At 45.6% G+C, this 14,768-nt stretch overlaps 1 protein-coding gene across 7 annotated transcripts in view; it reads right to left on the bottom strand.

Annotated features, from left to right (window-relative positions):
* Positions 1–12,604: 12,604 nt before the first annotated feature.
* ELMO1 (engulfment and cell motility 1) overlaps positions 12,605–14,768 on the bottom strand; it is a 479,853-nt gene continuing 477,689 nt past the window's right edge. For all 7 annotated transcript variants that reach the window (XM_033088370.1, XM_033088366.1, XM_033088369.1 and 4 more), the window contains one exon: positions 12,605–14,020. In XM_033088370.1, the coding sequence (XP_032944261.1) occupies positions 13,820–14,020 (201 nt within the window). In that variant the 3' untranslated portion in view covers positions 12,605–13,819. The remainder of the gene's footprint in view (positions 14,021–14,768) is intronic.

The following is a 14,768-nucleotide window of genomic DNA, read 5'->3' as shown; positions in this document are numbered from 1 at the left end:
GTAATGTTATGTAAGGTAGAAGGCTAAAAAAAAAAAAAAGGAAAAAGGTAAAAAAAAAAAAGTGGCTCTAAAACTCAGAACATTAAAACTTGAATGGGAAAGTGGTTAAGACTGGACACTTGAGAAAGGAGTCTCAAGCACACTAAAACAACATAACAAAAAGGTATTTTAAAGTTGAGATATAGTAATAATAGTAATATCAACAACGAAAGGCATAAGGAAAGAAGTTTCTGCTCCCAAATGCTATGGTGGGTCTACAAACGCAAGGGACAAACCAGTAGCCTCCTTCTTCTCTCTCCATTTCCCCCAACAGCCAACAAAATACTTCAAGACCATTGCCTGCTACTTATTTCCTTTTAGGTCACTTTCCCACTTAGAAGAAATTTGTGTAGACAATGAATCAGGGATCCAGCCTGTTCTAGAAATTAGGGAGCATGAGAGAGCAGTAAGGAGTCATGGCAGAGAGAGCTTTTCTCCTCTCATGGTGAAACCGGAGCCAAACGAGTCCGGGGCTCGTTCTGCCTGTGCCGCTCCGCCAATAGACCGACACAGGAGTTGGGCCATAGAATAAGCGTTTATTATCAGAGCACCAGTGGTCTGAGAAGGCAGTGGGTTAACACCTCCAAAAACTGCCTTCACATTCTCAGACCAGCCTGGGAAGGAAAAATCTGGACATTCCTCCAGAGGCCACGTGATGGTCCCAGGGCTCTGCATGGAGCCTTCCCTCAGGAGATGTGTCTCTCCAACGTGGTCATCAACCCAGGAGCAGTGATGACAGTGACCTGGAGAGGATGCTAGGCCATAGAGATTGTAACCAGTAAGCAAGGGGTATTGTGATCAGCAGGCAAGCATAAGTTTCGGGGTATTATCTGAAGCAGGGACCTGGGACAGGGGACATTCCAAGCTCACACCGCAGGGAGAGGGTTGATCAATTGGTAAGCTCTAGGGCAGGGAGAGGAGAGGCCAGGGACATTGCAAGGCCTTTTGTGGGGGTCCCAACTGGGCCCTGTTACAATGGCACAGGTCCTGGCGGGTCCTGCGATGCCCAAATGCCCATGAGCCATGTTGAAGCACCCATCTTCCCCCACATACGTCCATCCCACCCCACGCTGCCCACCCCAAGTTCATTCTGCTGTTTAGCGTGGCCCTCATCAGTGAAGTAAGCAGCTCAAGCGTCCCTCGGACTTCCCCCTCGTGCTCACACCCACGTGCAGTCGGCCACCTGGGGCTGCCTCCCAAATCTCTCTGCCATCTTCATCACCTCTGCACTTTCCAAGCCCTCACCGTAAGTGAGATGAGTCTGAGGAGATCAGCAAGGGCCCGACCACGAAGGGCTTTGGGTTCCTTGTTTTGGGGCTGGGAGTTCGTGAAGACATAGTTTACAGACAGGCTTCCTAGCTCAAGGGCAGAGGACGAAAGGAGCTGGGAAAATTGAGAGTCAGGAAAAAGACAGTCAGCACTGGACCCAGGCAGACGTGCACATTCCAGAATGAATTCCACAGTACTGGGCTGCCCGGTTCTGCCCCACTTGGCACACTTTTTTAGATGTGGCGTCATCTTAAACAGTGGAAGTGGACTGGCAGCTTCTCCGCTGGTCCTGTCTTGCTTACCATGTGTTTTATTCAAAGGAAGACGGGAAGATCTGAGAGACAGTGGAGGGCTTGGGGAGCAAGAGGCTTCTTAATAGTTTGTGTCAATCCCTCTCTGTTGTTATCCCTCCATAATGGAGCCGAGGCTGCCCAAGTCACGTATTACTGCTATTAATACAGGAGGATTCAAGTGGAGGGACCACAGGACATGGCCCAGAGCCCTTCTCTCACTAATCTGATTAGACGCTCAATCTTCTGTTGCAATCGGATTCAGGCCAACACTCAGACACCGTGGCATTTCTGGGCTCCCACGAGACGGACCAGCATTTACTTGCGTAAAGGCACTTTGAGCTTAACATGCTGTGATTTGACCATGCCTGCAGGGGCCTCCGGGGGTGGGAGAGGAAGATGGGACTGCAGAGGCTTCTGGCAAGAAACCCTGACACTGACATCTCTAGGAAAATTACTGCTGCTTGTTTGAAAAGCAGCTTCAAGTGGATGTCATGCTGATGGTAATCAGATTTAAAATTAGCCCTAACACGCCTTCATCAAGAGACACTTAATTGCAGGACCCAATCAGTAGACAAAATACTCCACAACAATTTTGCTGGCAAAGTCATTCTAAACAAATTCGAGGATTTAGAAGGGCAAAAGCTCTGTGGAATCACTCAGTCTCTGGTGTCACTAAAGCCTGCCTCTGTCCAGACCCAGGTCCTCACGGTCCAGGGTTTCTGATTCCGAATTTATAAATTTAGGATTTCTGAGATTTCCTTTCTCAAATCTTAAGAAGTCTTATTTTGGGGCTGGATACAGCACTGTGGGGTGGGGAGCCCTCTGTTTTCCATCTCTATGATCCTGGGCCAGTAACTTATCTTCTCTGAGCCTCAGTTTTCTCACATGCAAAATGAGGGAAATAAGGCCCACCTTGAAAGATGATGAAGAGGTTTAAAATAAATCAGATATGTGAATCCATTTTTATTTCCTTTCTTCTTCCTGAACCCAAATGGCTATGGGTGCTCTTAGCTCTGATGTCCCTAGGGACATTGCTGCTGAACTTTTTATGATCTGCAAATAGGGTCATTTTGCTTGGTGTCAGCAGGGAGAAGAATATCCCGCATCCCCATCCCCTCTATCTAGTTCAGTGATCCTCAACTGGGGGCAACTTTGCCCCCACCCCACCATGGACATTTGGCAATATCTGGAGACATTTTTAGTGGTCACAACTTACTGGGGATGGGGTGGGGGACAGTTACCACAGGAAACTAATAGGTAGAATCTAGGGATTGTGCTAAACAGGTGCCAAGCACAGGACAGCCTCCCATGACAAAGGATTACCTGGCCCTAAATGTCGCCAGGGCCAAGGCTGAGACACCTGGCCATAGAGGAAGCTGTATATTCTTATCTGCGAGCTCCTTGAAGGCAAGGAGTGTGTCTTACACATCTCCCTTTCTCATCGAGGAGGTTTTAAGGACGGCGGGGTGGGGAAATACTCAAATGGGACTGCTCTACTCAACGGGGCGACCTTGTTCAGTCTGACCTGGCCTGTCTCCCTTTCCTCTTTGCCTTCAAGTTGGGTTCTGTTACCATTTCTGCACCATCTCATTTCTTTTTTACTTGAAGTTTCCTTCAACTTTTCCCCATTCGATACATGAGATTTACGTAAGGTTTTTTTTTTTAGTCTTTCTCATCTATTAATATGGACACACTGAAAAACATACTTACAGAGATATCCTGGTGTGTGAAGTTGAGGGTGCCTAGATCAGCTAGGGGACTTTTCCAGGAGTCACGGAGAATGGCCACATGAAGTACAATCCAAAAGACTGGAAGAAAATAAATAGAGTCACTGGATGAAACCCTCAAAAAACCTGGCTAAACTGAGGGCAGATTCGTATGAATACACTAATTTTCCCTAACGGGTTCCATGCAGTTGGTGATACAAACACATATAAAATACAGTATATTCTCAATTATATAATATCTATACATCTATCTAACATCTAGCTAGCTAGCTATCATCTATCTATTTAGCTATTATCTATCATCTATCCATCTATCTATTATCTATTATCTATTATCTATTATCTATTATCTATCTATCTATCTATCTATCTATCTATCTATCTATCTATCTATCTATCTATCTATCTAATATATGGAGAAGTGCCTGGAAGAAGATACTAAAATATTAATGATGGTTATCTTGATTAGAAGTCATTTTCTTCCTGTGTGCATGCTTCTGAATTTCCCAAATTTTCTACAAGTGTTTCATAATTGAAAAGAGTACACATTATTTAAAAAAGAAGTTAAAGCGCCATTTTCGGCACGTCTGCCTGAGCCTTATGTTCTGAGCATTTCTCCTCCTCCGTCCACTGCAAGTTAGATGTTGACAAGTTACTGCTAAGAAATAAATTGCTCTCTGCAGCCCCAGCTGAGAGACGTGTCTGGGTAACAGCTGCTTCAATAATGACTTTATTTGGTGAGGGATGAATTCCTCGTTGCTTTCCAGATGTTGAAATGACTTGGGCCAAACGAAGTCACACGTACGACTGTATTTCTCCTCACTGCTCTCACGGTAGGCACAAGAAAGAGGCAGAAGGAATGTCGTGACATGGCCTTGCCCTCTGCAGAGGCTGCCAGCCTTGGAGAGCTGCATGTCCCTTGCAAATGTGCCACCACAGTGATATGGCCCCCAGCCAACCCCACCGGGCTGGCCCTGGCTCCCATTCCCTCTTCTGCTTTGTATTCTGCGCCAAGAGCGTATCTCTCTTCTCCAAAAGTAAACAGAAAAATGCAAGATCCAGTCTTGAGAAGGAATGTCTTCACTTCTCAAAGAGCCATTAGTCTGTAGGGGAGAGGGCAAGGGAAGTCCTGGAACGCTGTTTATAGGAAAACCATGGCTGCTCCTTGTCACCCAATGGCACCCACTGAAAAGGCCAATGGATGGCTCTCTTCTGTATTTGGAACACCTCCTTACAAGTTCTGGGCATGTATTTTGGAAGCTAATCTTCTGAAAGACCTACGCTGGCAGGCTTTGAAGATGACAACGACCCCAAAGAGAAGGAGGAGGTAGCTAAAGAAGTTAACTAGGAACAAATATAAAAGAGAGAGATGGGCCAGGAAGAGAAGAGGTGGTAGAATCCAGGATAAATAAATCAGGTTCGTGGGTGATTCTGAGATCAAAGTTCTCTTACCACTTAAGACCAGAGTAAGGCATTACAGATCTCTAGGGAAAAATCTAAGGGAACTAATGCAGTCATAGAGACTTGCTCAGGTGTGAGGCTGAGGAGGTCTCACACCCATGGGCTTCTGGACCACGACAGAGACTGCAGGATGCCAGGCAGGCTGGGGTACAGCACACAGCTCCTTGGCCTTACGGAGAAGTCTAATATTTCAGAGACGAGAGATTCCACTAGCAAAAAGCACTGGCCCGCTTCCCTGATCCAAGAGGGAAATGTGAAGTCCCAAACTTGGATCAGAAAAACGAATAGCACAAGTGTAAGAAGGTGAAGTCTCCCCCCAAACTGTCCATTCGAGTCAGTATGGCCTACGGAGTCAGAGAAAGTCCCTCTCAGACCCCGATTCAACTCCTTCCTTACTGTGTGGCCCTGGAGAGTGACCTAAATTCTCTGAGCTTTGGACTTGTCATCTGTAAAATGAACGCCGCCATCCTCCTGGAGAGGGAAATGCTATAATGCAAGGGAAGAATTTAGCACGATACCTGCCACCAGGTGGCCAGTAAATGGCAGTCCGAGCTACACGGCAGCACACTTCTGGTGTCCCGTTAAAGCAAGTCACAGCTTTCCCATTACTCCTGGTGCCACACGGAAGACCTCCTAGCTCCCAACCTTGCTCCCACCGCCTGCCAGCTCTGCCTGACTCCTGCATGTTAACTCAGTTTCCACTTTTAGCTCTATTCCTGCAGGCTGCACCGTTGTTCCTGGTTTTCCAGGTAATGTCCAGTTAGTCTGGCCCAGTGGTTCAACATCCAGCATGACCACATGGGAAGGTGGGGTAACATTTGAGTAGTGAAAATAAGGCTTACTAACAATTCATGAGCTAAAAATGTGAGGGGTATAGTTCCCCGTAAGAGCCACGTGGTCAGCAGCTAGCCTGGGAGGAAGGAAGGAATGTGACCTGATTCTCAAACTCAGAGGGACCTCAGAGTGGACAGGTGTTTTGATTTTTGGCAGCAGAAAGGTTTAGCTATGAGAATTTACTATTTACTGTTTATTGATGATTTACTCTATGTAGACACCGTCCTTTAAACTTACAAACATGACTTAATGTGATCCTTCAACAGTGGTTATGAAAAGGTTATACAAAGTTTTACAAACTAGGAAATAATGTACCTGAAGTCACACAGCCTACAAGCATCAGAACTTGAATTTGACACGGGATTTTACTTCTGCCAGGAGTCCAGCTCTGTCCAGCCCAGACCATGGTTTACGTTAGTCTCCAAAGTTGGGTATTCTAGGACGTATGGGAGCAATATAAATGTGAATCGTAAAACCACGTGAGTCGCAGGCCTAAGGTTCCAGACTTTTAGGCAAGTCCTTTCCCCCCGCCATTGCCCGATAGGACAGATAAGATTTCACATTATCGTTCTGACCAATGGATAGATTTCCCCCCTCCCCTCTAACTTGCAACTGAGTCCTGAGTTCAGGATCCTGGCTTTTATGGGAAGACCTCAGTTCTCCTCTTCATGTAGCATGAGCTTGAGGCCTGGTCTCTGTTCCCACTGGGGTATTAGAGCCACACCCCTCTCAAGACCACCCAAGACCACCCACACCCTGGGGAGGCCACAGACTCAGCCATACCCTTAGTGGTTCTGATTGCAATTCTGTCTCCATTGCTTGCACCTGAGAATTTCATTTCTTTCATACCAGCTCAAGTAAAATAATTTTTTATTGTATTTCAAGTTTTTTTGCCTTTAAAATATTTTTTGGGGAGAGGATGTTTTGGATAATGTCATGGAACCAGAAATCCTTTATACTTCCTTTCTATCTTACGGTGTCATGATTTTCTTTAACTACACAACTAATTTGTACGTATTGCACAGATATGTAAAGAACGTATGTTTATTGTAGATTCCATCTATTGAATCCAGTTAATCATATGAGTTAGAGCCTAATACCATTATTTAAAGTCTCTACCTAAGGTATGGTGTTCATCAATTCTCTGGTATATAAAATAGTTTTGATGTATACATTTTAGGACACTTTTATTTGGCATGTAGATATTCTTATCAGTCATATGAACATGGTAAATGGTAGTAGTGTGAAAGGATATTATAAAATAACTTTTTTTTCCATAGCTTTTTCTCTTTCATTTTACTTGCCTGATGTTATGTGCTTCTTCCCTGCTATCTCCTCTCGCCAAGCACGTCATTGTGACTTGGTGTTTGCTGGTAATCCTGCTCATCTCTGTGTTTTCAATTATTCTGTGTCATTTTGTTTTAGGCACATATTGTGTACCTAGCATTTGTTTTTCAGGCATCTAAGAAAGATTTGGTCTTATATTTATTTTTGCATTTATACATTAGGCTTCAAAAAATATATCCTTTTGCCTTTTATTTTTCCGTTCTTTGCAGTGATGATTATTTACCTCTTTAACACCACCCAAGTATAATCTCTGTGGGACTCAATTTCATCCTAGGAATTTGACTGATTGATGTGTTCAGTCTTCTTAAAAGTGAAGCACCTTTGACGCAGCTTTGGCCTGGTCTCCCTGCTTCCAGACCCACTGTTTCTCAACTTGTCTTTTATGCTGGGGCCAGTATGAAAGTGGAAATCTTAAAATGCAAACCTGTCCATGCCAGTCTGTGTATCACTAGTTCCTGGTCACATAAGGAATGTATTGCCAAGTTTGTGGCATGCCAGTCAAGGATCTTTACCCTCTTTTCTATGTGCATCTCCTACTTTTTTCTCTCCCATACTCATTTCTGGTGCAGCCATAACACATTTCCTCTTTGTAATGCCTCATGCTGTTGCTTCTTCCAGCAATGCCCTTTGTCAAGTCACTTAGATAGTATTGATGGAGTACAGTTAAGGGCCTGGCACTGTGCTAAAGATAGGGCATAGTGGGCCCTATGGGCCTGGTTCCTCCTCCCAGCTCGTGAGGACAGGGAGGACAGGAAGGACAGGGAGGGAAGGGCTCAAGCGATCAGCAGGGTGAGTAGGCGTGGCTGTGGGAGCCCAGAGGAGGGGCCCCTAACCTTGACTTGGATGTCTAGGGAAAGAATGCTTTCCAGGGCAAATGATGACCCAAAGGATGAGAAAGCAATGAGCTTGACCTTCTTTCCCTTGTTACCTGGTGGGTTTCCTGCTCATCTTTTCAAGTCTCCCTCAGGCCTCACTGCCTGCCTGCATAGCCAGTCACCCTCTGCTCTGTGTGCTAGCTCGGTAGTAGGTAAGTACACACGTTGCACTTGTTTGTCTCTGCTTCCTGTTCTAGACTACGAGCATCAGGAAGGCACCGAGCACGGTGCATCGTGTGTGCCCAATGCAAGTTCAATGGGGTTCGACTCCCGGACCCCACTCTTCCCTTGCCCAGCTCCTCTTCGAGCCCTGGCCCCACACTATCCATTGCTGAACCTCTTTCTCGGGCCAAGCTCTCCTTGTTGCTCTACTCCAGACTCCTCTTCTGATTCTTCTATCACTTTGTCTCTAAACTTACCCCGGCATTTGCTTTTATCCCTCAAGGGGGTGCAGGAGCAACACCCCATTCTATAAAACAGAATGGCAGACAAGTAACACCTGCTAAGAGGTGTCTGTTGAAGGCAGTAAGTGCTTTTAATAGCACATCTTCACCCAAATTTGGTGCCCGGGAAAGGATGTTTGTTTTCTTATGAGGGAATAAAACTTTTATTTAAAAAAAAAAAATGAGAGCAATATATCCAAATTTGCTTCCTTATTTACATTCACTTCCAGAAAGCCCAGTGTCTCGCAGGGTCTCAGCTCCTGCTCCCCGCAAAAGAACGCAGGATATGGTGAGGCCAAAAAGGAACACCCACGGAGCCATAGGTGGGGGAGTCCCACCACTCTAGTCTCGCTGGCAGCTGGGTTGGAGACACAGGAAGCAGGAGCCACACGATCCGCAACCCACTGTCTGCTTCTCTGCCAACCAACTCCACTTGCTAACTGCAATCCGCGCTTGCTAGCTCAGCCACGGCAGTTATATCAGTGGCTAATGGCTACCTGGTTACAGCTGATGGCCAACTAGTCACAGCTGATTGCCATCTACTACCCGAGCCAGCACCTTTCCACGTAAAGCTGAGAGCCTGGAAAGTGCTCTCTGGGACTCTGTCCCCACACTCAGATTTAGATTCAATGTTCAAATGTATCAACTATCTTTACAGCATGTTTCTGGTAGAATTATTTCCTTCCTTCATCACTGTGTTTTTTTGAGTTAAAGCAAAACAAAACACAAAAAAACACTTACCTTGAAGTGCTCACTTTACATTTTACTGTCAGGAAAAAAGTGTAATTAGATTAAAAGAAAAATTTAGGCTATAACTGTATTTTCAAATGGGATTACACCATACATTCTTTCCCTGAGAATTTTTTTTAAATTATGGTTTCAATACAATTACCTCAAATTCTGATTTCAAGAAGTATGTTCAAATTTAAAATATTTCCTTTCTTCCTTCCCTCAGCTTATTTTTCTTTCTCTCAAAACAGGCTGGATTGGTTAAAATACATCACTTAGTTTGAGCTGTACTAGAGATCATTCACTCAAACATCAACGTGTATTACAAAGGACGGGGAGGGATGCGAGGGCCTGGGCGGGCATGGAAAGGGAGGGGAGAGGATTTCCTTACGCGCACTGGGTTTCCGGCCAGCTGCGCGCAGTCTTCTGCAGTAATGTGATTTCCATTTTGTGAATGAGGGAAGAGGCTCACTATGGTTCAATGATCTCATTCCTTTGTTTAGAGAAGCCCAACAAACTTACCAGTCTCGTTATCTCACCTCATTGTCATTTCCTAAAATCTGTTCCTCCTCTCTTCCTGATTTTAGATAACAGCCCTGTTATCTGCTTACTCAGGCATTCCAGAAACTCAGGAGTCATCTGCATTCTTCTCTCTCTTTCACTCTCTCTCTCTCTCTCTCTCTCTCTCTCACTCTCACGTAAAAGACAGCTAATTCTGCTCCCTTAATACCTTTACTCTCCTCTCTTTCCCCCTTGCTTAGACCCAAGTTTGTGTTCAAATGTTTCTTGCTTGGGACTATTTCAATCTTCTTGCTAATCTCTCTGCTTTCAGTTTCTCCCATTCCAATATTTCCCCCACATTTTGTCGTTGTGATATTCCCGAATGGCAAATCTGACATCATTCCTCTCACCGTCTGACTGAACTCTCTTTTGCCCTGCTGTACAAGTCTCTGGCCGCCAACTATCTCAGGATGTTCATGATTTGTGCCTCACTTCCTCTGCGGTACTCTCTCCTTTGCTCTCCCATATGCATCCTACACACCAGCCACACTGAGTAACTCAGATTCTTGAATAGTCAGGTTTTCATGCTTCCATGCTATTTGTATGCTTTGCTCTACTTGGAATGTTTATCTCTTGCGTGGTAAACATCATCTCTCTTTCAAGATCTAATTCAAGTTTATACTCCTCTCCTGGTTTACCCTTATCCCATTTTCAAGTGTTGAGCACAACCTCCTTTCTGCTACTTTACCTTGTACATATTTATATGGTATCATTTTCCACACTGTGCTGTAATTATTTGGTTTTATATTTGACTAAATTACTTGATTATAATGTTCTTGATTTTTATAAAATTGTTATTTTTACAAATTTTAAATTTACAAATTTTATTCTTGTTGCATTCTTAGCATCTAGTTCTAAGCACATTTTTTGATTATTCTATGGATATTTACTTCCTTAAAATTATAAAGGTGTATGTGAATTGTAAAATATTTCATAACTTAAACAAAATGGATGAAAGGCACTGTGGGGACAGAGCCCCAAAAAGCAGTTTCCCGGCTCTCGGCCTCACATAGAAAGGTGCTGGCTCAGGTAGTAAATGGCCATCGACTGTGATCAAATGGCCAGCAGCTGTGGCTAGCTGGCCGTCAGCTGTAACCAGTGAGCCATTGGCCACTAATATAACTGCCGTGGTTACACTAGCAGAAAAAGGTGGAGCTAGCAAGGAGATGGTGGCTGAGCCTGCAAGCGGCGCAGTGAGGGTTGGGAATTGTGTGGCTCCTGTTTCCTGTGTCTCCAATCCAGCCGCCAGTGAGGGTATATTGGTGTGACTCCCCTACCTATGGCTCCGTGGGTGTTCCTTTTTGGCCTAGCCATATCCTGCGTTCTTGTGTGGGGAGCAGGAGCAGAGACCCTGCAGGCCGCCCTGCATGACAAATGGCGCAGCGAGCAGGGTCCCCCGCATGACAGGCACGTATGTCATTGGGACAACTGTTCCGTTCATTATAAGAGCAAGTAGGTAGGACATGCTTTAGTTGATGATTAGAAGATGCTTTAGAATGGAATTGCAAATAGGCTCAAGAAACATTCAGCCTTGCACTTTTTCTTTTGCAATGACCATTAGATTTTCCTACCCTTAAAAGTAGTCACTTTTGAGTATGAGAGCACCAATTAATGATGCTTCCCTCCACGGGTTCTGAGTAACATAAGACAGGAATTAAAATATCAGCAGATTCAAACTTAACGCTCAATTTTATTTCAGGTAAAGCTGAACTGGAGAATGTGGCTTAGACCCAATGACAAAATTGGGCTTACTGTCTGGGAAAGACGCCTTGGGCAGCTTGGTGGGGATGAGGAGGTGGCCAGACATGGACAGCAACCCTATACCAGCTCGCCACAAAGTGAAGGACTTTCAAATAATGATGTCACAGTCTCAGGTTCTCAGAAGGCCCTCAGGAGGCCCGACGGTCCTAAGGAGAAGTAGGAGAACGCTCTCTCTCTAGTCCTGAAAGGGTTAGCTTCTGTTTAAAGCAGGGGTGCCAGAGGAGAGCAGAACTGGCTCTTCCCAGCGGAGGTCACATCAACTTCTTTCACCCAGAGTCCCAGGACCTCAGATACCGTGTCCAAAGAACTTTGCTTTTCATGGACAGCGTCTGATAACTCCTACATAAAAAACGGTATGATTCTGTCTGCTTTCTTTTACCCAACATTTGTCATTTTATCCTGATGGTAGATAAATCAATAAATGCTCCTGACACGGAGGACAGACATGTTAATATCAAAGTTTGATGATAAAGGAAGCATCCACTTGATGCTCAGGCGTGTGTGCTCTGAGGGGAAGCATAATCACCTGTGAATCACTATGGATTATAAAGGATTTTTCCCCTGTAATTTATGGAGAGCCTGGACCATGCAACGCCAACCCGGGGCCATCTGTAACTGGACATTTTGGTGACGGGAAAGAGCAGTGACCTGAAGGCATCTAGCACTTCTGCTGCGAGCCGAGGGGAGCTTGTGCTGCCCCAGCTTCATTCCACACGCTGGGACCTTTGTGACATCTCTTCCAGTCCTCAGAGTTCATGATCCAGATGTGTCTCCAGTGGCACTAACCCCAGAAAAATCCGTTGCTGGGCGCTGACCCATATTTTATTAATTCATAGTTAGATTTATTTGGTTCTGGCTTCCTTTATGTCTGGTCTATGGGTTTGCATTCTTATTCATGGCTAAACGTGCTCGCTCCAAGTGTGATGTGTTTAATTTGGTCAGTTCTCTAAGTTATGTAATGGTGAGGGAGAAAAACATCAACGAGAACATCATGGTCAGGAAGTAACAGGGTAGAATGAATAGATCATATTTTTACACAGTGGGCCTGATTTTCTCTATGAGTTACGATGGCCTTCCTAGAGCCTATGGCGACCCAGCAATGGTCAGGAGTCCCTTAGGCCAGTGCTTCATAACGTTAATACGTAAGTACAAGCATCACTCGGTTCTGAGGGTCTGGCAGGGTCAAAGATGCTGCATTTCTCACAAGCTCGCAGGCGATGCTGGGGACCAGATAGTAAGAAGCTACCACATCAAAACACCAGCTCCCCAACTGATCACAATTAATTTTATTCCACAGCATGTTTAAGGGGATGTTATTCTCAGGGAGATGTTTAGGATTGAAATAATTAAAAAACAAAACTGGAAAGTACACACATTTATGTATCTCTTCTTTTCATTAAATATATATCTGTTTGGCAAAAATGTTAGACTCTTTTGTACAAAAACAAAGCAAAACAAAATAAAACAAAACAACCCCAAACCCTTGCAAGTTGTCAATAGCTGTAATAATTACAATGATGTAAACTTGGGTGTCTCAACACCTCGAGCATCTTGTGGAACCCGTGTTGCAGAGAACCCCCCCGCCCCAGGAGAGGGTAACACCAAAGCCTTAGATGGTGACCGCCTATTGTAGAGGCATTTAGGTTTTGAATATTGGAGCTGGAACATGACGACTGATCTCACCATTTGTGCTTTCAGCTAAGGGGCTGGGAGGGCATGTGGAAATGAAGAAGGCGGGGCTGAGCTGGGGTCCGGGGAGGAAACCCAAGACTAGCTGGTGAGGAAAGGCTGTTCACAGTTAGAGTGCAGACGGGCAGTGGGCATGGCACGTGTGGACTGTGTCTGGGAGACCCAATGCTGGCGAGAACGCGGGTGAGGCGACTGCTGCTGCTGCCGCTCTTGGTGCCAGAAAGGAACAGGGTGAGGTGAAGGCCGTGATGGAGGACGGAGAGGATGTGAAAGCAGATTTCAGTTCACACAGAACTGGAGGCATGAGCTGACTCTAGAGAGAAGGGGAGTGAGGAGGTGGTGGTTGGGCCTCTCAAGTAGTCAGGCTGTTTCTTCCAGACACAAGCCTTGGGATGCTCGTCTCGGTCTGGTGGGCAGGTTGGGGGCAGTCCGATGCTGCTGGCGTTTCTATTCCAGGAAGGGAGGACGTGCCTGCCGGGGGTTAGGGTGGAAGGGCCCTTTGGCTCTCTTATTGGTGTTGGGTGTTGCTCTTTTCCCCACAAGTGGAGTGCAGCAATGAGAAGTGACCTAAAGCAACGGCATCTAGAAACAGAAGTGGTGAGCTCGGGGCGGTGAGCAAAATGCCAGGGAGGGGTAGAAAAAGGCTGGGCTAGAGGCGAGGCCGAAGGAAGCACTGACCCACAGCTTCCCTTTACCACAGAGGATTCCAAGGTGTGGACGTGTTTTCATTCTTCTCTCCTGTTAGCTAAGATTTTCCAGTTTTGGAGGGGTTGCTTTTGGGCCGGCCAACTTCAGTTACAGTCATAAACGAAGTCATAGTTGCTGGGCTCCTTGGGGATGGGCGGGGGCGCATCTGGGATCTGAATGTTTTCCAGGTCAAGGAGGCGAAGCTTGATTTCCATGCTGAGCAGGGTGTCCAAGTCGTTCCGTGTCAGGTCACTCATCATGTCTTTCCCCAGCAGCGCATTCAGCCCGTCGGTCCAGATACAGTACTGGTGGGAAAGGACGTGACAGTGATGACTACTGGTAACAATTATGAGAGTAGTAGTGATAGCTAACACTGACTGATTGTTCAACATATGCTGGGCTCTGGGCTAATGCTTTGCCTACATCGTCATTTATAATATTCACCACCTCTCTACAACGTCGACAGTGCTGTTATGATCTCTGTTTTACGATGAGGGAACTGAGGCACAGAGAAGTTAAATAACTTGGAAGTAAGTGGAGTGGGTGGGATTTGAACCTATGCAATCGGACTCCAGTGTCTAGCGGTCTTCTATGCAAAGAATGCCTCCCTATGTAAGGTAGGATTTGAGTTCTTCATGACTGTGACATATTTCTAACACCCCACCAGTGACTCTAGGATTTTAAGGTATTGCTGGAATATATTCCAACAATCAGGTCAAGCGTGCTTCTTTCCTGACTCCAGGCATGGTTCCTAGTCTAGTAGCTAATCTCTGCCTGTTTTATCTGATTCTAGAACTCACAATGACAGTCCCATCCCACCCTGGATCCAGGAGTAGTCCCATCTTTGCATTTCTCAGCAAAAGGGCTATGAAATAGTCTTCTGCTGCCCAATATCTGGCGGACAAATGGCTAAAATTATGGGATGAGCTTAATGGGAGGTGGGTCGGCTGCCTGTCTGGGAACCTCTTCTGCCTGGGTCTCCAGTTCCCAGGGTTTCTTTCCTCCAGATCTTCGGGTCATGGTCCCTAGGGACGTCACCTGTTTTGGAAAGCC

The sequence above is a fragment of the Rhinolophus ferrumequinum genome, chromosome 20, assembly GCF_004115265.2.
Source record: "Rhinolophus ferrumequinum isolate MPI-CBG mRhiFer1 chromosome 20, mRhiFer1_v1.p, whole genome shotgun sequence".
Taxonomy (NCBI): Eukaryota; Metazoa; Chordata; class Mammalia; order Chiroptera; family Rhinolophidae; genus Rhinolophus; species Rhinolophus ferrumequinum.
Note: the sequence above shows the minus strand (reverse complement) of the source record. Positions and strands in the feature narration are given on the sequence as shown.